General features: G+C 41.3%; 2 protein-coding genes across 6 annotated transcripts; both read left to right on the forward strand.

Annotated features, from left to right (window-relative positions):
- The first annotated feature begins 3,917 nt into the window (after positions 1–3,917).
- Positions 3,918–9,949, forward strand: rnf167 (ring finger protein 167). 2 transcript variants are annotated; one of them, XM_040181879.2, is made up of 10 exons: positions 3,918–4,174; positions 5,457–5,575; positions 5,669–5,749; positions 5,845–5,982; positions 6,064–6,151; positions 6,247–6,337; positions 6,444–6,549; positions 6,801–6,894; positions 7,031–7,111; positions 7,306–9,949. In XM_040181879.2, exons 2-10 carry the CDS (start codon positions 5,471–5,473, stop codon positions 7,722–7,724), a joined length of 1,203 nt encoding a protein of 400 aa, XP_040037813.2. In that variant the 5' UTR covers positions 3,918–4,174; positions 5,457–5,470; the 3' UTR covers positions 7,725–9,949. The 2 variants fall into 2 exon arrangements, with proteins under 2 accessions (XP_040037813.2, XP_040037814.2); XM_040181880.2 differs by having other exon boundaries at positions 4,094–4,445.
- Positions 9,950–12,536: 2,587 nt separating this feature from the next.
- srrt (serrate RNA effector molecule homolog (Arabidopsis)) lies at positions 12,537–21,054 on the forward strand. Of its 4 annotated transcripts, none has more exons than XM_078105125.1 (20): positions 12,537–12,808; positions 14,072–14,190; positions 14,364–14,492; positions 14,576–14,803; positions 15,198–15,386; positions 16,993–17,162; positions 17,248–17,432; positions 17,504–17,620; positions 17,712–17,874; positions 17,962–18,110; positions 18,228–18,289; positions 18,380–18,458; positions 18,791–18,982; positions 19,068–19,238; positions 19,425–19,578; positions 19,712–19,905; positions 20,083–20,233; positions 20,392–20,484; positions 20,571–20,665; positions 20,786–21,054. In XM_078105125.1, the coding sequence occupies exons 2-20, from the start codon at positions 14,072–14,074 to the stop codon at positions 20,864–20,866; spliced, it is 2,721 nt and encodes a 906-aa protein (XP_077961251.1). In that variant the 5' UTR covers positions 12,537–12,808; the 3' UTR covers positions 20,867–21,054. The 4 variants fall into 4 exon arrangements, with proteins under 4 accessions (XP_077961251.1, XP_077961252.1, XP_077961253.1 ...); XM_078105126.1 differs by having other exon boundaries at positions 12,537–12,803; XM_078105127.1 differs by having other exon boundaries at positions 12,537–12,766.
- Positions 21,055–21,514: the final 460 nt, after the last annotated feature.

The raw sequence follows: 21,514 nt of genomic DNA on the forward strand, positions 1-21,514 counted from the left end.
AGATTCGGCCTTCAGATGAAGCCAGGGGAGAGAGTCATAAAATGCCTTAAAGCAAAAAGAATTAATGGGGATAACGTGGGAGAACCTGCATTTGAATGTATGAATCTTTGAATATATGTTAAAATGTTGTGTTGTGTGCAATTAAAAACATTTATGTTTGAAGTACCAAAAGTAAATCATACACCGGTAATTAAAATAGCACAAATGCCTGCCTATTTTTTCAGCAGGGATGATGTAAACCGTAAGTGAATAAACACATTTGTTAGTTAGGTTTTGCCATCTCATGTGAGACCTTTCTGTATAGCACCTTGAGATTAGAGACACACGCTAATGACTTCCCTTCGGAGAACACTGATGCAATTGTGAGAAACTGTCCAGCTGTGGTTCAGGAAGCGCGGGCTCTTAATATATTGGTTTTACATGACAACGTGTCCTTTGCAAAAGATACAGTACTGAACTGTGTGCCCCCGTGTGTGTGTGTGTGTATGTGTGAATAAGTATTTGTTAACACGCTGATAAACAAGTGGCACCTTGAACGGCAGCCTTTCACTGGAGCCAAACCTGGAGCGGCTTCTATGTCAAACATAGATTGGTATTTTTTGTTTCATATAGAACTCCATTCAGATTCAGTTCCTCTACTTTACTAGTGACCCTAAACAAAACCATATAAGAAGTGGTGATCTGGATTTGGTTTGATAATACGATTAAGTGTCATTGTGTTTCCAAAAGTACTGTATGTCAACAATGAGACAGTGACTGCTACTCAAAATCAGACGTCATCATTAAACCGTCTAAATGCGTTAATATTTTAATGGGAGATCTGTAACCCTCAAAGCAGGAACCAACTAACCATTTGCAAAATTAAAGACCACAACTGTAACATTTGCAAACTCAAGCGGCCAAGCCTGATGACGACTGTGTGACAGAGCCAGAGCGGGTAGCTATTGGGCTCACGCTGAGAGGTAAACCCTGATAGTACCAGCAATAACCCACCAACGAGGGAGCGGGTGACCTGTGTTACGGAGGCCTTGTGCGGTCCAACACTCAGGGCTTTGGCAATGGTGAGGAAAGAGTTATTGGTTGCTGTCGCCAAAGGAATCCAATTTAGGTCCATTTTACCTGAACCCAAGTAAATCTGCGCCTTGAGTCCTCTGGTTGGGTTATTGCCTATTGCGGTTTATTTTCGTTTCTTAGAATTAATAAAAAGCTAATGGTTTACAAAATCCTCTCCTTTGCCAAAGATTCTCCTCCGTTTAAGTTTTAGGTGGGGGCTATGTCCTTAATCTCAGAGAGCAGTCACAGTTAAATATGTGCATGGGTTTCCAATCAGATGGAATACAAGCAGCTTCAGGGGAATGTTTGTCTCTGGTCTCATGGCAAACATGTGGTCACGGGTTTTGCTCAGTGCTGCAGGTTTCTTAATTAAGAAAAGCATGCTCTCTTCGGGATTCTTCTAACTCTGTAATATAAAACCAAGTGACCAGTATGCTGCTTCAAATTACCTCGACTCCTCCCCACTGACCAGAGTACCAACAGACCCTGGCCTAACGCTCACTTTGGAGCGACAGTTTCAGACGGAAGGATGTCTTGCCATCACGTAGTTGTTTTGGCGCTCTTGGCTGTGTTGCTGCTCAACGGTGAGTGTTAATGAAACCTCATTTCCGTGTTTTATTGCCCTAATCTGCATTGTTTGCATTTGCAGGGATCGTAGATTATTTTACTGTAAAATAATTTAATATTTAACATAACGAAGATGCTTCCCATTGCTACAGTTGTGGAGAATGAGGCTGCATCCTTTCCCTGGTCTTGCCCCAGTCTAAGTGGAGCGTGTAGAAAGGTTTGCCTCCCGACAGAACTGTTCTTCGGACCTCTGGGCTGCGGAAAAGGCTTCTTGTAAGTTTTGATGTTTAGACGCAAAATGTGAATATATTGAATTGTCAATGCTGATTTTAATATGTTGTTACTTGTTTATTCTTAGGTGCTGCGTGTCTCATTTTCTATGAGCGCCGAATGCCTTGCGATAGGAACGCCTGGTCCCTCTTTGCCGTCCTGAGAAATGCCATTTGGCTGCTCTAGCAGATTTGTAAAGCTCCAAGATGAAATTGACGGATGTTGTGGCTAAGGATCCTATTTGGCTTCTTACAATGATGTAACAAGGCGGACTACGCAATATTAAATCAACGGCTTGTAGCTTTTTTGTTGCTTTTAATGTATTTGAAATGGCTGAGGAGGAGTAAAAAATGACTTCAAATGTCCCTGCTTGTTTTGTAATTTGTACATACAACTTTGGTTTACTTGTCTAAATAATTGAAAAACAATTATGATTCACACACTGAACATATGTTGTAGGACAGAAAGGCTGCCACTTATATGTCAAATGTCGTCTCTAACAGCAGTCGTTCTAATTTAATTAGCTGCATGTCTTTTTGGAAAAAGAACTTTGTACAATTCAACAATAACAGGCCAATTAGAGCTGAATTCTTTACGGGCCAACGGGCCGGAGTGAACCACACTCCTTCTGTGCAAAATAACCACTGATTGAACTTTATGTTTCACCATCAGTACATCATCTTAGATGTAATGCAAAAATATAACCTAAATATATATGGGTTGATTTTCACGCTTTCATCAAATTTAGGCTACGCACGAACACAGCTGGTGGCAAACCTCAACAAACCTGGTAGATTAAAGCTTATCAGGCTGCTCTTAGTTCTGACACTGCACTTATAATGAAATATATTTTCCATTTTTACCACGGTTAGTTTATAGTGTCTACTAATAAACCAGTAATATCACATTCAAACAGATGTATTGCCATGTAGTTCTCTGTTGCTGGATGAGGGATCAAAGCAAATCATTTATGCTCAAAGTAGAATATATATGAATTTGTCACAATGCGTCATTGCTTATGAACTATCTGCATTCACACATCAATTTAGTTGATTCATAGTATTCAGAATTCTTATAACATACATATTTTGCCAGGGATTTGTCAGATACAACTAACCCTCCCAAAAATATATATAACGTGGTTTACTTTTATTTAGTTTTGAACGTGATGCGAGACAGAAATCTTTTTGAAAACGTTTTGAGAGAAACTTACAGGGCACCGTCTAGTTCACACAAATGTGAAAATTAAAAATGTGAAAAGATATTTTGAATCATGAAATAATAACACACTGAGCTGTAGGAGCCTCTGGTGGAGAACAGAGTGTTCTGCTCCCAGCAGCCAGGTGTCGGCCTACATGTTGAAGCTGCAGGCAAGCTAAACTATCGAACCGCCGTGATTAGACTGGAGTGTTGAATGGAAAAGGTGCGTGTCCTTCTTTGTGATTTCAATTTGTAATCTGTAAAACGATCGTTGCGTTATTTCTTTTTTGAACAATTTTTTTTTTCTATCAAAACCTTCCTATGAAGCCCACTTGAATCAACAAATGTATCCATTATTCGACTCAATCCCGATCTGCACCCTTACAAACAAACAGACTTCCCACTGTCAAATTGTTGAGTCTTTGAGGGCTTTCTGGCAAACATGTTGAGCCCGGTATGAAAAGCCTGGAAACAATAAAACCAAGGAGTAAAAGGTTTGAAATAAACACCATCAATTGTACATCATATTGGTTTTCGCTGTCCAGGGGATGGGATACGTTGCAGCAGAGGGCTGTCCCATTTGTATGTATATAATTTCAAACCCTACAGACTCTTACACTCAATCATTTAAAACCTTAGTGGGGGGGATCAGGATCGGGCCCGGCGTCTACACAGTGGAAGTATTGGCAGTGCTGATTACACTACGGTGGGTGAAATAAACCACACAGGAAAAGGTGCTGATATACTACTACTCATCTTCAACCGTGACGTATAAAGTATTACCATTCGATCATCCGTCAAGATTTACCGTACAAAGTCCTTCAGTCAGCTACAAGAATAAATAGTCAGGGAGGGCAGGTTAAATTCCTGTGGATTCCAGCTCCTGTGCGTGTTAGTGGGCCCATGAAGCGGCCTCTGCTGCTGTTCGTCGCTGTGGCCGCTGGTGGCGCTGTGGCCGCTGGTGGCGCTGTGCCTCTGTAAACTGAGCGATCAAAACACAAAGAAGAGCCGAAGAGCAAGAAGCACAACAAACAAACCTAGCAGCGCGCCAACGATACTACGGAAATCTGGTCACACAGGCAACGTAACGTATCTCCATTACCAAAGATAAACATACGGTTGCTTCATATACTACGTGTTGTTTATGACACGATGTGCTGCAACGAAGGCAGCAATCTGTCAAGTACCGTTTAGTCAAACTGCTCGCGCTAGCTAAACGTCAGCTAACGTTAATCTCGCCCTTTTTGCCCTTTTTTGATTGCAGTGAGAGACTTATCCAGAAAGTAGCTCGATGCTTTGAATAATATAAAGTCGTCGTTAATGGTTTTTCCCATGGTGACATGTGAGAAACGCGGGTGAGACTACTGGGTTTAACGTTACATCACAATCTCCACCGAGCCGATAATCGCAGGACACCGAGGTTTTTCGCTAACTAACGTTAAATTAGCTTCACTCCACAACGCTTCCCCGATAACTTTTTTTGTGTTCTGATGTCTTTTTTGTTGTTGCATAGAGTATTTACAATACTTGAGGGCCAAACTAAGAGTGAGTGTTAATGGCACTCCGGGTTTCAGACTACTTTTAACTATTAATAGCTTAATCGCTTGTCTGGCGTAGCAGTAGCTCAGTTCTCCTTTGCTAGCTAATGGTACAGGACTAGCATCGTAAAACGAAAAAAGCAACCGCAGCAGATTGTTCCTCCACTCACTTCCTGCAGGTTGTTGCCACAGCACCTGGTGCTAAACATATACACAGTATATTTCAGTGTGTTTTCCTGCTCGTAGCGGTCCAATCAAGAGGAAAGAGTTCATTGTTGTCCCCTTTGCCTGGATGCGGGACAGGCCCGAGAACACGTGAACATGTCCACAGATGTGTTAACATCTCGTTGAGCATTCGGTTGTGTTTACCATCTCTGGAACATGCTTCTGCTGAAATCTTTTACATGTTGCTGCGTTTAAGCGTGTCTTTAAGTTGCATTGATTCTTATAAGCCCCACTCTTATATCTTATCACTTATCTTCAACTTGACCAAAACCACTGCAGATAAGTATATTACAACTATTGATTTGCAGATGATTAATATTATTTATTTTAGTTATTACAACTATATCACAATGGAACATTTGTATTTTCCCCAAACAGAATTGCAACCCCTTTTTTAAAGTGCTGGGCTACGGTTTCCCTCTGCTACTGCATGACAATAGAGTACATGTTAATGTGTGCCGTGGAACCGGTTTTCTGTTCCTCCTTTAACATCCCCAAAGGCATATTCAAAATGGTTCACCATCGGCTTGATTAGTTTCAATCTGAAGGCCCCCTCGCGGATTAGTCACTCTGGATTGTGTGTTACTGTCCTATCTTTTATAGTTAAGCGACCAAAGATGGCTCACCACGGCGTGTGGTGCCCAGGAGCACAATGGAGTGTCCTTGCAGTGGTTCTCTGCAGCGTGCTGGTTCCGTCACCCACACAGGCCTACATCTATGCTGTAAGTAATCTTCAAACTTCAACTATGAATATGATTCCTTGGATTCTCCTGTGTGAGTGTATGTCAGTTCTTATACATATGTTGTTTTTGCAGCATTATAGCAATATGACCTCCATGTTGTTTGAAGACCTGCCTGCCTTTTTTGGCTCCCCTCTTCCTAAGGATGGACTAATGGTGAGAGCAGAGTATTGGGGAAAGGGTGCGTAGATGAAAACATTGGTTATAGTCCTTCAAGTGACTTTTTTTCTGTGTTTGTGTGTTTGTGAAAGGGAGTTTTGATGGTGTCCCGTCCACTCAATGGCTGTACAGCAATAGACCCTCCTCCTCCACTGCCACCATCCTTTGATGCAAACACCACCAAATTCATTGCTCTTATTAGACGCTATGAATGCAATTTTGATATTAAGGTCAGTAATGTTTGAGTGATATTTGAGTATGTTTTGGTCTCCATAAGGCAAACTGGTCTAATGTGAGGATCTGATTTTCAGGTCTTGCATGCACAGCGAGCTGGGTACAGTGCCGCCATCATTCACAACATGTTCTCAGACAAGCTTCTCAATATGAACTCCAGCAATGGTAAGTTTATTTTATAAAATGTACATTTTAAAAGCCTTACACAATCAACACTGTCTTACTAAATTGGCTAAAATTGTTTGTTTTTTATTTTCTAGACACTATTGCAGAGGAAATTGAAATCCCGTCTGTATTCACCAGCTACTATGCTTCCCAAATTCTCAGGAATTTTATAATTCCAGAGCAAGGGTAAATTTCTTTTTGTTTTTATATTTAGCATTAAAGGTCAACAGGCCATTCCATAATGTATTGACCTTTTTGGTCCGAGTTCTTACTGTAATGCTGGTATCTGCAGGGCCTATGTGATCCTCAAGCCGGAGTTTGCTTTTCCACTCTCGTACTACCTAATTCCCTTCACTGGAGTAGTTGGCATGATCATTCTTGTGATGTGTGTCGTCTTGGTAAGTACTCATTTGATGTGACGCTTCCCTGGGTGTTAATTCACTATGGATCAGATTCGTAGTAGAGGCCCGACATGAATATGCTGCTTTTTATTTAATATAGTGATCTTTCAACAAAGCTAGAGCCAAATACGCTTCTTACTTTCTCACTATAACCAGTGAAGTATTGTAGCAACTTAAGAAAACAACCGCCTGTTTAGTGCCAGTGTAGTCCTGATGTCATCAGTAACACTGTCTCTTGTTTTGTTCAGATCGTACGATGTGCTCAGTACAGAAAAAGGATGAGAAAAAATCGTTTGTCCAAGGAACAATTGAAGCGGATCCCAACACACCGGTTCTGCAAAGGTAACCGTTTTCACTGTTACGTCATTGTTTGAATGAATGTTAAGAACCAACTACTGTTGTTTTTTCATTTTTTTTGTGCTGAAACATAACATGTCCCTCAAATTTGAGTTATTAAAGCTTTTCTCCTCTATTGTAGGGGATGACTATGATTTGTGTGCAATCTGTCTTGATGATTATGAAGAAGGAGACAAGCTGCGAGTTTTACCTTGTTCACATGGTAAATATTATACATTTGTTCTCCCAGCTAGTTACTTTTCAAAAGTGTGATATTGTTCTGCAAGGGATCAGGATTTCCATAAAGCAACGTTATCCGTTTTCCTCCAAACTTAAAAAAAAAAAGGCCAGTTTCCTCCTGCACTGCAGGACCTGGTTGCTCACTCTGCTCTCTGCTTTTTTCCCCCTTTTTTTTAGCCTACCACTGCAAGTGTGTGGACCCCTGGCTCACACAGACCAAGAAGACGTGTCCTGTGTGCAAACAGCGCGTCACTCGGAGCAACACGGAGCACTCTGAATCTGATTCTGAGGAAGAAGCTGGAGGACGCGGGGAGGAAGAAGGAACAGCTGGCCAAGCGGACACTGAGCGCACGCCTCTGCTTCGACCATCCAACCCGGGGTCTCCCTCAGGGAGCCCAGGGGCCTATTCAGCCACCACTACCGCCCAGTGCCTCGCCTCCCCTGCGCTCTGCGACTCACCCATCCTGGGCTACGAAGGCTACCACTCCCCCCCGGAGGACACAGACTCCGAAAGTGATGAGGCGGTGGAGTACAGGCAGCACGCCGACGATGACGACACCACTCAGCTCATTGGTAGGGATGGCGTGGAGATCTGATGGTTGGAACATGGCTGCAATGAGATGACTTAGTTTTATCTGAAGGGGGTCTTTGCGTCGTCCGGCGGGCTATCACACTGTGCTTTTTAATGGTTTAATGGTTTGTGGTTAGCTAGACATTTATGGAAACCCAAGTCTTTCCCCCACTAACCAGAGGAGGTTTGCTTGTTAGCGTCAAAGCACATGAAGCCCGTGCATTGATGAGTTTCACCAAAATGCACTATTGAGCAACCGCCATCACGCACACTCACTCCTGGGCTTCTACATTTTCAGTGTATATCCGCCCCTTTTATTAATGCATGTTTTAATTTGTGACTTGACCACGCCAGGTGACCTAAACACTAGTTCTGCACAAAGGAAATGGGCCTCTTGAATCTAATGTATAAATAAGAGCGTGAGGTTCAGACTGTGTTACTAAATAGAACAGATTCTGTGCTCACACCTGTGGTGGTTCTTAAGGTGGTACTGTATGTACGGTTATGGTGAGGTTAGTGCAGTTTGAAGGTTCTCTGTTGTCTTAATCATAATAGTTTTACCTATTATTTTTTATTAGCTTTGCATCATTTCCGAATGTGCACGTGAAGGGGAAATTATTGTCTTTATTTGATCTTTTAATACCCGTAACTCTGATTTGTTTAGCTACATTTCTGTTCTTTGAAATGTCATATTTTTCCCATAGTTAACAACGCAATAGTAGGTTATCGCAAAGATGTTACACATTTCTGCTGCTTTTAAATTGCTATTGAGGATTATTTGTGCTCAGTTTTTGGAAAATATGTTTAGCTTTATCCAGTTTGTCAAGTTGAACAAACTCAGGTTTTTATTAACCAACGGATGGTCAGTCCGTATTGTAAATTAATAACAAACCAATAGTTGAAAAGGTTTGTCCTTTTTACATTATTTTACCTATTTGAACCAGTAAAATGTAGCTTGATTAATTTTGAATTACTTTTTTCCCCAATTTGTATATAGACCGAATCATAACAGTTTGCGGGACCCTGAAAGTGTTTTTAGGAAAAAAGGAGCATTGCCTTACGTTGGCCTTCTTTTATATGTTGTTAACTGTTTGGAAATTGAAGGGAAATATTTCACACTCCTCTTGTTTACCTCTTGTCTTTAATTTAACACTTTGATTTTGTTCCCTTGTATGTAAATCTGTTCTACTTTTCTGTTCGAAATGATCAACAAGACAGAGAGCTTGTGTTTCCACATATTTAGTGTGATAGTAATAATACAGAAAGCTGGATCCAAACGGGGCCATTTACATATTCAAAAGTATAATTCATATTCATTTTTAACGCTGCTGTCAAATTTCATAAAACGACCTGGATGAAGTCCTGTTCAAGCCAAACTATTTCTGCTGCTCCAAATATATGCACAGGGTTGAAACATGGATCAAACATGGTATTTTCATTTTTATTTTTACTGTTTATTTCCTTAGTTTGTGGACATTGTTAAGCAAAGTGCAAACTCACCCACACCCTATTCGCCCAGGCGCGATTATACAAACGTGACCAGTGTTTCTCCTGTGTTCATTTCTCTTTGCTCCACCACTGGCTGAAAATTTAAAATAGGTCATTTAAATTTAAGGTAACAGAAATATTAACAATTTGAAAATGTATAACCTTAGCTTGACCTAAAGCACGTGGGAGAGAACAACATGTCAGCAAATGATCACAGAGGAAACGCTGCGTGTTCACATTCTGTTGATGGTTTCTGCAAGTTGCATTCATTGTTAAAGGAATCAGTAGGACTCCCAAATCAAAACATTCCATTTTTATATTTTTCTGAGGACATAACTCGATTAGCAATCGGTCGGGACGGGTTAGCATTACTCTGTTAGGAAAAATAGAATGTTTTTTTTTCTCTCTTATTTGTACGGTGCGTTTTGGTTTTTAGCTCTATACGTCTCCATTTTAGAGACAAATGAAAAATGTATTCCCCAAATTATTATTATTCTATTCTTTTAGAATGGGCCGACTGTATCACACTTACATAATAAATGTAGAGTCAAGTATGATTTTCATGTATAGGGCAGGTTTGACAATCGGTAGGATGTCTGAACAGTCCGTGAAACTGCATTTAATGTTTGATTTGTGGAAGATTAAATGATATTAAAATGGGACTTTGTCACTTTTGATTGTTCAGGGTTAAAAAAATGAACTATTTTCTTGCAGTGGCCTACATAATCATTTTGTTTCATAATAAAGCCATTATAAAGCGTATTTTACTAAATGGTTATTTTGTGCACATGTTCTACCTTTTTGAAAAACACCTTCATAAATAGGTTTAAATGCTGATATGCAGGAGAAAGTATAATTCCTCAAAAAATATAAGATGAAATCCTCTCCATTAAGAGGAATAATGATTTATAATTTTAGATTTGCTTCTAACTATCTTTTTCTTCACCTTCCGACCCCAGTGAGCTCAGACATAAGGAAGTTTGAAATTAAATAATGAAAATAATAATCTTTTGCAAAAGTGTGGCTCACCGCAAAAAAGCTTCTGGTAATTAATTGCAGGTCTCTGATGGTGCTGCCGTCGGTCTAATGGACACCCTGCTGAATTTAGTACTTCAGGTTCTTTTACCCTCATCAGAGAATATGATTAACCCTATTCTTATGATCTTAAATATGTCTGTTATCTCTAAATTAACCAATATTGTAATAGTGGTGAGTAATTGACCAAATACCTGCCCTGGATTAATCAAATACATTACATTTTTTTTAGAATGGCATCATTAAAGTTTGCGGTACAATGTGCACATTGTTTCTTTTCAGAAGTTTTCTGATTAATGTCAGAATGTCTTAAATCAGTACAAAAACAGGCTCAAGGCATTAATATGTGTGTTCTAAAGGTAGCTTCCTGCTTTTAGTTGTTAGAGCTATTAAGACTTCCCACAGTTAATTCATTCAGTCCTTTAATCCCTCCTAACGAGCTCCACGTCTTTTCATTTTCACTATTTCGTGTTCCGATAATCACGTCACCTGCTGCTTTGGAGAAAGGGCCATTCACATTCGAGCCGAATGAACGTTCTCCATATCGGTATGTGTGAGCGGCATGGGCATTGGCTGGATTATGGAATGCGTAGGCCGGTGTGCTTCTTTAAGTCTGTTCCACGCATGTAGCCTGTCATGTGGACTTGGGTTGTAATAGATGAAACATAAAAGAACCTATGAAGCGTTATTCCTAGCACAGAACCTCAAGTTTGCTTTTTCCTTATTGCATTTGGGGTTTAAAGCATTATAAATAGTTGGACCTTCAATCTTTGCACTAACAAATGCAGTCATAGGAAAAGATGCCTGGATTGCTGCCGCCCTGCTCTTCTTTCTTGCTATTTTTAACTGTATCTTCATTGGTGCGGCTTGATTCCAGAAAAGCTCCCCAAGACCACAACGAGGTATGGTAGACATTTTTAGTTTTATCCATCCCTTTAATTTGACTTGGCCACCCGACCCTCATTACTGAAAATGCATGATTTATTATTATATAGCTGACTGAATATTTTCACGAGGACCTTTCTTGTTTGTAATTATTTTTGAAATGCTGTATCATTAGTTTTTCAGAAATACGTGAGTTAGCTTAAAATAAAAGAAAATGGCATGAGTTTTTAATGTCAAATGACAAAGCGCATTCTACCCAGTTTAAATGGTCAGGTTTTCCCTTTGTTATTCCTAAAATGTATCTTCAATATGTTATGCTAAATGAAGAGAAAGTAATAATTGATTACGTGTTGATAGTTTTTTTTGGATAGTTCTTACCAACCACACCTTGTCTCCAGTCGTTTGGAAGCCAATGGAGGAGCCGCAGCAGACTTTGAACTTGGATCCCGGAATGCCCGCACCTTCCCACAACGACCAAAATCTGAATTTATCCTGGAGGGTACTGAAGAGTGGCCACAACTAATCCAGGATTATATGAGGCACCAGTTAAAGTACAGAGCGAGGACAAAGAAAAGCACAAAAAAGGATGTACTTAGCAGTTTATTGGATTATGAAAGTAAAATGGAATAGTATAAGAGTTCTAATAAAATATTGTTCAAACACCAAACTCGCTGTCGCTGTGTTTTTTCTTTTACACGTGTTCCACAACGCCACTCATCTGCTGTTAACATTTGATTTGGAGGATGTTAAATGCTCACATTACAAAACAAGGTGTTCCAATTAAAGAGATTCCTCCCAAAGTGTTTTGAGTACAAGATGTCAGAGAGCTTCAGCAGACCGAGCTCAACAAATTAAGTGGAAATCTTGAAAGCTCTGTGAAATATCCTTTTGATTGGACTAACTCCCAATGCTGAAGCCTCATATTATATTTAGATCAATGTTAATATGTAAGAATGATTACAGCAACCACTCCTTCAATTTGCACAGAGACGTGGGACTTTTGTTTTAAAATTAAAAACCCATCATTAACTTAATGGAAAAGCATAAATGTTAAAATGAAAAAGTCTGATTTAAATATTTGATGCTGGCTTTTGATTCTGGTAGATTGTAAATAATAATTTATTATTTTGACCATTTAATAGTATTTCCTCTTAAATTTAAATTCAGGGAAAAGTGTCCCTCTTGAGTCTATGGATGGGATTCATGAATTCACAGGCTGCTACAGGATCTTTGTCTGACATTAGTTTTTATTGGAAAATAAACATAATCCGCATGGTAGCTGCGTTATTTATTTAGCAGCTTTGTTGATTTATAATTGACTCACAATCTTACGAGTATGTATGTGTACAGTGTGGATTCAGTGTTTCCCCCTACCAGATTATCAATAACCCCCTCGCCCTCTATCTGGGTCGACCGAACCGTTTGCTGCACTACAAGGAATTGTTTAAAAAAAGGATTCGCGGGATAAAAATACATAGGATAGGATTTATTGTGTAATAACTGCAGACAGTGTGGAATGAGGTTACTTTAACGGGAGAAATAATACCATTCTGATCCACACTTCCTACCAGCTGGGGGCGGTAGGAAGTGGTGGTTTTATTTTCTGCTGCGGCCTGATTACACGTAGAAGAAGACTAAGGGCAGGAAAGGGAAAAAGAGGTGAAGATAACGCACCGAGAAGATATTAACGTCAATTGTAAGGTATCAATGTGCTCGTTTGTATTGTATAAATGTTGGATAAACTAACACAAGCCCAGTTCTTCTAGATTTTAGCAGAAGGAATATTATCTTACTTAAACAGACCAGGGTGTTTTATTTCTTATAGCTAGCGTTAGCTAACGTAGCTCTTTAGCTAGCGTTAGCTAACGTAGCTCTTTAGCTAGCGTTAGCTAAAGTAGCTCTTTAGCTAGCGTTAGCCTAAGTAACTTATTAGCTACCGTTAGCTATTGTAGCCTATTAGCTAGCGTTAACTAACCCACACTACAGTAACTTTTCCCCTTGTTTCTACTCGAGGAGCCAAACCTTTGTCTGCTCATGTGTTTGTGCAGCTTTCATATCTCACAGTCGTTGGTCATTTGTATGTCAACCTCTGATAGTAAATGTGTTTGTGGAAGACACGGACTTAACGTTACCACAAACGCTAGCCTTGTGGAACAATATCCATGCACCCTCATTTAACTTAAGCTATTGTATCTCCACATTATCGATCGATACCTCCCACAACAATGGAGTCAATTATCATTACCACAGCAAAACACACAAGTACGTATGAATGGGAATACTTTTTTATGTAGTTAATTAACCGTTAATAGCGTGCGTGCCCGTCTACCAGCAGGCTCCTTGTTCCAAACGACAACGTCAATGGTCGCATGGACGTGATTCTTTGCATTGCGCGTTCGCCACGTTAACAACAATCCTACCATAACAAAACGTGACTACTGTAGGATATTAGAAACAAATATACGACCCGGTTCATAAAATGAAAATGCATATAGTGCACCCGAATACAGCCATGATTCTGAATACCAATGTAGTTATGATTGTATTTGATGTAATGTAATCAACTGGAATGCATGCATGTAATACTTGAACAACAACTGATATTGACTAAGGGCCATTCGAAATCCGAGTTGCATTGAACTCACCAGAAGACCACTCCCAGAGGTGTGGACACTAACTTTCACACCTCTAAGCATTGTCATAAATACCTGTAGGAACCATTGTTCTCGAGTTTGCTGGTGGAGACAACAGATGGGCACTAGGGATGGTCAATAGGACTGACCTGGACCCTGTTGGTTGCTGAGACCAGCGGCTCCTCAGCTGAGATGTTCTTTTTACCACGACACCCATCTTTGATTTTAACCTTTTGATCTGCGATGACCTCTGTCCGTCTGGCGTTTCTTCATTTTTCAATACAACACTACTTAATTTGACCGTGCCTCCCTTATTTTTTTCTTCTCGGAGATGGGAGACAGTGACGATGAGTACGATCGCAGGAGACGGGACAAGTTCCGACGCGAGAGAAGTGACTACGACCGCTCGAGAGAGAGAGAAGACCGGCGCAGAGATGACTGGAACGACAGGTGAGGCGGAGAGATGTGCCGCAGCCCAGAGGACCATCATGCAGACATCTCCACTCTACCTGGCTTACGAAACGCAGATAAACGGTGGCTCCCTGGTGCCAGCACACACTGAGAGTGGCTAAGTTTGGAATATCTGTTGAATTTAAATGCTGGTTGCTTTTTGGATTTTCCAGGGAGTGGGATAGGGGAAGAGAACGACGTAGCCGTGGAGAGTACCGGGATTACGACAGAGGTCGTAGAGAGAGATTCACCCCGCCCAGACACGACATGAGTCCTCAGCAGAAACGCATGAGAAGAGACTGGTGAGATTACCCGCAGAAATAATATCTACAATCTTTGCATCTGTTATCTGTTGTTCTTATGCTCTTTTGACTGTCCCTGGCAGGGATGACCATGGCGGAGAGCCTTACCGCGGGGGTTACGACTTGGGTTATGGTGGTGGTGGTGGTGGTGGTGGTGGTGGTGGTGGCGGCGGCGGCGGCGGCGGCGGTGGTGGAGGTGGCGGCGGCGGCCATGGGGGAGGAGGAGGGCCAAGCTATGGCCCGCCACAGCACTGGGGTCATCCTGACTTGCACCTCATGCAGCCTCATCATGGCATCCCTATTCAGGCGAGGTGAGTAATGGAATCAGGGTTGAGTGAGTTTGGGCTTTGCACTTACATTTTGTTTTTCACGTCTATAAGGATTCAATATTAACTCTCTGATAATTCATGCAACCTATTATCTATATCTGGTTGTGAATGTTATTTTGTTAGACAAATCACAATGGCCTGAAAGCAAATGGGACATTTCACTGTAAGAATTCCGTTTTCCACCTCAGAGTATATGAAGAATGCAGAGGTACCGACTGCGTATAAGTTAGAAAAACGAGTGAGCCATTAATTTAGCACAATCACAATGTGTTTCTCGCTCTCATTACATAAGTTAATGCATTAGATTGTATTAGAAAATTCCACCACTTTTGTTTGCCCTCCCAAATCTATATCTGACGTGTGTCTTTTCCATTAGGCTCGGTAACATTCATGACATGGATTTGGGTCCACCCCCTCCCATAATAAAGAGCTTTAAAGAGTTCCTGTTGTCCTTGGATGATTCAGTGGATGAGACGGAGGCCGTGAAGCGCTACAATGAGTACAAGATCGACTTCCGTCGGCAGCAGATGCAGGACTTCTTTTTGGCTCATAAAGATGAAGAGTGGTACGAAACCCTTTGCTTTTACTAATTATGAACATGAGTGGAGATGCACTATTGTCATTCTTATTAATGAACTATACTGTCATTATTTAATATGTAATTGTCATCAACAGTTCGGCTCTTTTGGCTTTTATATTATTACCACATAAGATATATTTGTTTTTCATAACAATCTAATAGTACGGTTCTGGTCCAAGGGTAGGTGTATGAGGGCAAACTTGGATACATATAGTCAAATAGTTGGTGTAACAACCCTGACAAGATAATATTGTAACACGTTTCAGTTTCTACAGTTCCACCCATGTAGTTGGACCAGGTTAACAATAGATTTTTACCAAGGACTTTTTTCACGCTTGTAGTTTATAAGAGAAAATCAAGCCAAATGCAACCGTAGTGCGCATAATTGTTTAATTTGATAATAAATGTATTATAAGAACACATGGTTCCATAGGTAAAACCTGTCTGACTAAATAGATTCAAACATAAAGTAGATCTGTAGTAGTGTAACAGACCCGAGTTATGTTGTGCAGTAAATCTATAAAAGCACTTTTCTCTAAATGCAATTCAGTAGTAAAAAAGTACTAAAGTAACTGAAATATTTATTATTTGGGTATTTTGGTAATTTACATGTAGCTTTGCCCTAAAAATCATCCTCACTGTTTGGGTGGATTTTCTTTTTTCCTAATTAGTGTTTAAACCATTTCCAAGATTCACAGTTGTAAAATGCCTGTTAATGCTTATTACACTTGTTTCACAGGTATCACGCACAATTGTTCTGTTTTTGCCATAACACGCTTTTCTTCCCTTCCTACTACTACGTTGACGACGGTTTTTCGAAGATGAGAAAAAGTGGAGCTCATCCGCAGGAATCAGTCTTAGACAGCAAGGGCACGCACTGCGCACAATGCAGTTGCTCCTAGACACACAGTACCAGGCATTTTAGATAGACAGGTCAAGTAGTCTTTTTGCGCATGGAGATTTTTTTTCTTTTATGTTTTTCCACGCTACTTTCTTTTTTTGTTCGGAACAAATCGAATCCCAAAACCGAATTTGTGTGTATACAGACACACCATTGGGGTGAAGTGGAGCGCATTTTCACAGAAGAGACCCCTCTCTGTATATATATGTTAATAAACTGGCAGAGCAACAGGTAACTGTAGTCCACTCAATGATCAACATTTTTAATGTGAAATGCTGAATGTGAATGTTTCATTTCATAATCTCGTCTTTTTTCCCTTATTTTTTGGTGAGTTAATTTCTTCAAATGTACAGTAATCAGCTTTCACAACCACAAAGTCGAGACATGCACACACTGAATGACCTAACACAAGAACTAGGCTACACAAAATACAGGAATCTTAATCATGATCGTCTGTAGTGATAATTTAATTCCCAACAAACAACACTATGAATGTATTTTTTGTTGAACATATGGTAAACAGTGAATTTGTAAATGCATATCAATCATATTTCTGGATCATGTTACTAGTGTTATCACACAGTTGTAATATAGATATATGATATGCATTTTTGTTCTAACTTTTTCACCTTCATCCCAACCCCCGTCATCCCCTCCCAACTTTTTTGTGGACCCCGACTCTGGACACAGGTTCAAGTCCAAGTATCACCCAGACGAGGCCAGCCGGCTGAGGGCAGAGGCCCAGAGTGGCCTGCACAACCGCCTGAATGTCTTCATGTTCCTGATGGAGAACAGCTGGTTTGATAATGTCTCCCTGGACATTGAACAAACACCGGCCATCATCAAGGTTCTGGACGCAGGTGATGCTTTAATAACTGGCTGACACCTAAAGAAAAGCCCGTTACGAATGTCATCATGAACCTTACACCCTCTTGTGTGCTTCAGCCGTAATAAAGATGGAGGGAGGGACGGATCATGACCTTCGCATCTTGGACCTCCCGTCTGAAGAGGAGGAGGAAAGGGAGCGGTTGGCAGCCCTTGCAGCCGGCGCCGAGCCTCCCAAGAGAGAAGATCTCAAGTCCTTGGACGGCGATCGCAAGCCTTTGGTAGAGAAAGATAAAAATGACAAGGTATGTCTTGTTCCCTGTGAGTCTTCACCAGGCAGTAGAGGTCTCTGTGCTGACCGCAAACTGTGCCACAGGAGGAGAGCGACTCTGCCAGCACAGAAAGAGCCGCCCCTGCTGCAGCAGAAGGCGAGGTTGTGAAAGAGGAGGCAGAGAAAGAGGCTGCCAAAGAAGAAATGCCTGAACCCAAGAAAGTAAGTGTTGCTTCCATTATTATAATGATTTGCTAACGAGAGACTAACATTAAACAGAATGCCCTCATTGTTCTCATTTTCTTTTTTTCAGCCGAGAAGAAAGAGGAAGCGCAGCGGAGACAGCGACGATGAAGCCAGTGCCTCGGAGAGTGACTCTGATTCTGACTCTGACTCTAATTCAAACTGCTCTGAGAAACCTGTGAAGAAGGAAGAGGGGGAAGACAAGGATGATGAAGAGGAAGAGGAGGTTGAAGGTGAGGAGTGAAATTCCCAGTGTCAGTTCTTTCTTAGTGGTTTTTTGTTTTTTAAACATTTTTTTCTCATATCTGATGATGATGAAGAGGGGAAACCAAAGGAGAATGCGGAAGTAAACAACAAAGAGGAAAAGAAACCCAAAGATGACTCCCCCAGGCCGCGGCCTCTCCACAGGACCTGCTCCCTGTTCATGAGGAGCATCGCTCCCACTATTTCAAGAGCTGAGATTGTTGCTGTGAGTTGAGCACAGATGGCGGATGCCTGGTTTAAATGAACTGGGCTCATATCATCACTGAAGGACACTGTCTTTGTTTATAACTCAATATGCTTTTATGTTGTTTTTCTTTCTTAGCTCTGCAGGCGTTACCCTGGCTTTCTGCGTGTGTGCCTGTCGGACCCCCATCCAGAGCGCAGGTTGATTTTAAAATAAACTCATTCTTTTAACTTCTTGATTCGTCAATTAGAATTGTGGGATTGGTTTAGTCACACACTGGCCTGTTGCAGGTTTTTCAGACGTTGCTGGGTTACGTTTGACCGTAGCGTCAACATCAAAGAGGTTTGCTGGAACCTTCAGAATATTCGGGTAAGTGTGCCGGCTCAGATATTTACGTTACTATTTTCAAGAACCTGTAACCTGCAGCATAGCGTATGTTGGCAGCGTATGTTGGCACTGCATGTGTTCTATAATTTGTTTGGAGTTGTTTTGTATCTGGTGTAAACAACAATAATTGTTGTTGGCCATCTTGTCATTTGAAATCCCTCAAGACCATTTATTTCATATATTAAAAAAAAGGAAAACTCATCTAAACTCATCTCAAAATTTTGGAATTACTGGAGCATCGGATAAGCCTCTGCACCTGTTTATATTACTAATGTCCTAAACGGAACTCAGTTGTGCGCTCTTGTTTTTCACAGCTGCGTGACTGTGAACTGGCACCAGGGGTCAACCGGGATCTGGCCCGCAGGGTGCGTAACATTAATGGCATCACTCAGCACAAGCAGGTGCTGCGCAACGACATCAAGCTGGCGGCCAAACTCATTCACGCCTTGGACGACAAAGGAGAACTGTGGAAGTCCCAGGGGGAGCGGCACAGGGAGAGCACCGAGGTACGCTACCGATCGGCAGTGAGTCCACCCTGACGGGTCGCCGGTGATCTCGCTCTAACTGAACTCTGTTTGTGTGGTTAAAAAGCTGCCGGCTCAGAACCCCATCTTGAAGAACATCACAGATTACCTGATCGAGGAGGTGAGTGCTGAGGAGGAGGAGCTCCTGGGCTCAGGCAGCGCAATGGGCTCCGAGGAGAGCATCAAGGAGGGGAACCCGACAGAGACGAGTGTGGAGAAGGACGACAAACTCGCCAAGGTTTGACTCTCGCAGTAATTAGTACACTTGCGTTTTTTCAAGTGCAGCACCATTCTCCATCAGGGCGATGTCTTGTATGTTGTCTGTATATTTGTAGCCCTTCTTTTGAGAGCAAAACTATAAAAAATTGTAGGTGAAAAAATGCGTAAATGCAGTTTTTAAAAATTTTCATCTGCCTTTTTCCAGGTTTTGGATCGTCTGATCTTGTATTTGCGCATTGTGCATTCAATCGACTACTACAACACCTGTGAATACCCCAGCGAGGATGAAATGCCCAATCGCTGTGGCATGATCCACGTTCGTGGACCCATCCCTCCTAACCGCATCACACAAGGAGAAGGTCAGCCTTTTACCCTGGTTTTGTTAGGAAAAGTAAATATTACAGGAGAAAATTGTAGTCCAGCTTTGGGATTTGGGCTGTTTAAACGGCGCTGGGGTCATAATTATTTTATTTTAATTATTTTTTCCTACAGTGCAACAATGGCAGAAAATGATGGAGGAGAAGCTGAGTCCTTTGTTTAGTTTAAAAGAAATCCTCTCTGAGGAAGAAGCAGGAAAGATGGGCCGCAAGGATCCCGAGAACGAGGTTGAGAAGTTTGTGAATGCTAACACTCAGGAGTTGGGGAAGGACAAATGGCTCTGCCCACTAAGTGGCAAGAAATTTAAGGTACGTGTTTGTCGAACCAAGTATCCTGGAGAGCACGTGGTGAGGTGTTATCTAAGTTACACTAATTCTCTTCAAAGGTTCCATTTACTGATTCGTTAATACTCTGCAGCAAAACAAAGCAGCGAAACCCTGAAGTTGACCTGATAAGATCTTTTTGCATTTCAAATTACTTTGAAGGGTCCTGAATTTGTACGAAAGCACATTCTGAACAAACACGGAGACAAGATTGATGAAGTGAAAAAGGAAGTGGTGTTTTTCAATAATTTCCTGATGGATGCCAAGAGACCGTCGCTGCCTGAGATGAAACTTCCTCCTCTTCCGGGTCCAGGTCAGGGTCGACACAACATTTCTACCTGAGCAACTTTCTAGTGATAAAGGATTTTGGTACTTTGGCAAAGACTGAATAAATGAATGGGTTCACAATGCACATAGCTTAAATAAGCAATCACAATAACAATGTGACCTCTGGTTGGTTTGGTCCTACAGGTCTGCTTTCTCCCACCATGCCATTTCCTCCTCAAGGTCCTCAGGGTCTGATGGGCTTTGCACAGCCTCGCCCACCACTGATGGGCTATGGTGGTAGGTTCTGACGCTTTTTACTGCAGGGGAAATTTGTTTGTTCACCAGGTCCGGCTAGCTGAATTTGAGTCTTTTCTTCTCAACAGGTGGACCCCCATACCCTCCCAACCAATATGGAGGAAGCAGAGGCAACTATGACAACTTCCGCGGACAAGGTGGCTACCTCGGGAAGCCGCGCAACCTCAGGTGAGACCACCGTACGTGGGACCTACGTATATTTTAGCTTTTGGGAGATTTTTAACCTTTATCTAAAATGATGTCTTTCTCTGATCTTCTGTTTGTCTCTCGCACCCCCGACCACCTCAGAATGTCCCGCGGGGATCCACGCAACATCGTCGAGTACCGTGACCTGGATGCTCCAGACGACATGGACTTCTTTTAGAAGGTCCTTTACATTGTCTTTCTTTCAGTATTCTTTTTGTAGTGAGAATTGTTCTTTTCTTAAATATTTTCTTTTGTCATAATTGTGCAACAAGAACAAACTTCTGCTGTAAAATGTTTCCAATAAAGTTGTGATCAAACCACATTAATATGCATCTAATGAAATATCAAATAAAATCGTGAAATTCAGCAGCCTGACTTTAAATAAGTTAGTGATGAGATGTATAACGTTTAAGAAATTCATTTTTACGGTTAATATTGCACACAATGGCACCGAAAACCCCAATAATAATTGATTTTATTATCGTTTTATTTCAATGAGTTGATTTCTGACTGCTTTTTTGCTAGATTTACACAGTGGCCAGAATCGGCTTCTGTTTGGCAAATGTAGAGAATATTTGCCCTCTAGTGGGTAAACTAATGAATTACACGTGAGCATTTGTTCCCGCCATTTCATTTGAAACGGCTGCCAACTAAAACCAACCCAGTAACATTGCAGAGGGACAATACATATTCGATATTCCTTTCAGCAGAGATAACAATAATGCAATGTACAATTACTCCAATCTCATCTGAAAGTTCTCATGCTGAAGTTGGTCCTGTTGTATCATCTGAAAATAGGAACTAACACAGTCTGACGTTGGTGACG

Source organism: Gasterosteus aculeatus, chromosome 7 (assembly GCF_964276395.1).
Source record: "Gasterosteus aculeatus chromosome 7, fGasAcu3.hap1.1, whole genome shotgun sequence".
NCBI lineage: Eukaryota > Metazoa > Chordata > Actinopteri > Perciformes > Gasterosteidae > Gasterosteus > Gasterosteus aculeatus.

What these genes read in the sequence shown, in the direction of transcription:
- rnf167 (XM_040181879.2), top strand. Translation starts at nt 5,471, where the DNA reads ATGGCTCACCACGGCGTGTGGTGCCCAGGAGCACAATGGAGTGTCCTT. An exon ending in AATGCAATTTTGATATTAAG is followed by an intron (nt 5,983 to 6,063) that starts GTCAGTAATGTT and finishes TCTGATTTTCAG; the next exon opens with GTCTTGCATGCACAGCGAGC. An exon ending in TTTATAATTCCAGAGCAAGG is followed by an intron (nt 6,338 to 6,443) that starts GTAAATTTCTTT and finishes TGGTATCTGCAG; the next exon opens with GGCCTATGTGATCCTCAAGC.
- srrt (XM_078105125.1), top strand. Translation starts at nt 14,072, where the DNA reads ATGGGAGACAGTGACGATGAGTACGATCGCAGGAGACGGGACAAGTTC. An exon ending in GGCATCCCTATTCAGGCGAG is followed by an intron (nt 14,804 to 15,197) that starts GTGAGTAATGGA and finishes CTTTTCCATTAG; the next exon opens with GCTCGGTAACATTCATGACA. An exon ending in ACCTCGGGAAGCCGCGCAAC is followed by an intron (nt 20,666 to 20,785) that starts CTCAGGTGAGAC and finishes ACCCCCGACCAC; the next exon opens with CTCAGAATGTCCCGCGGGGA.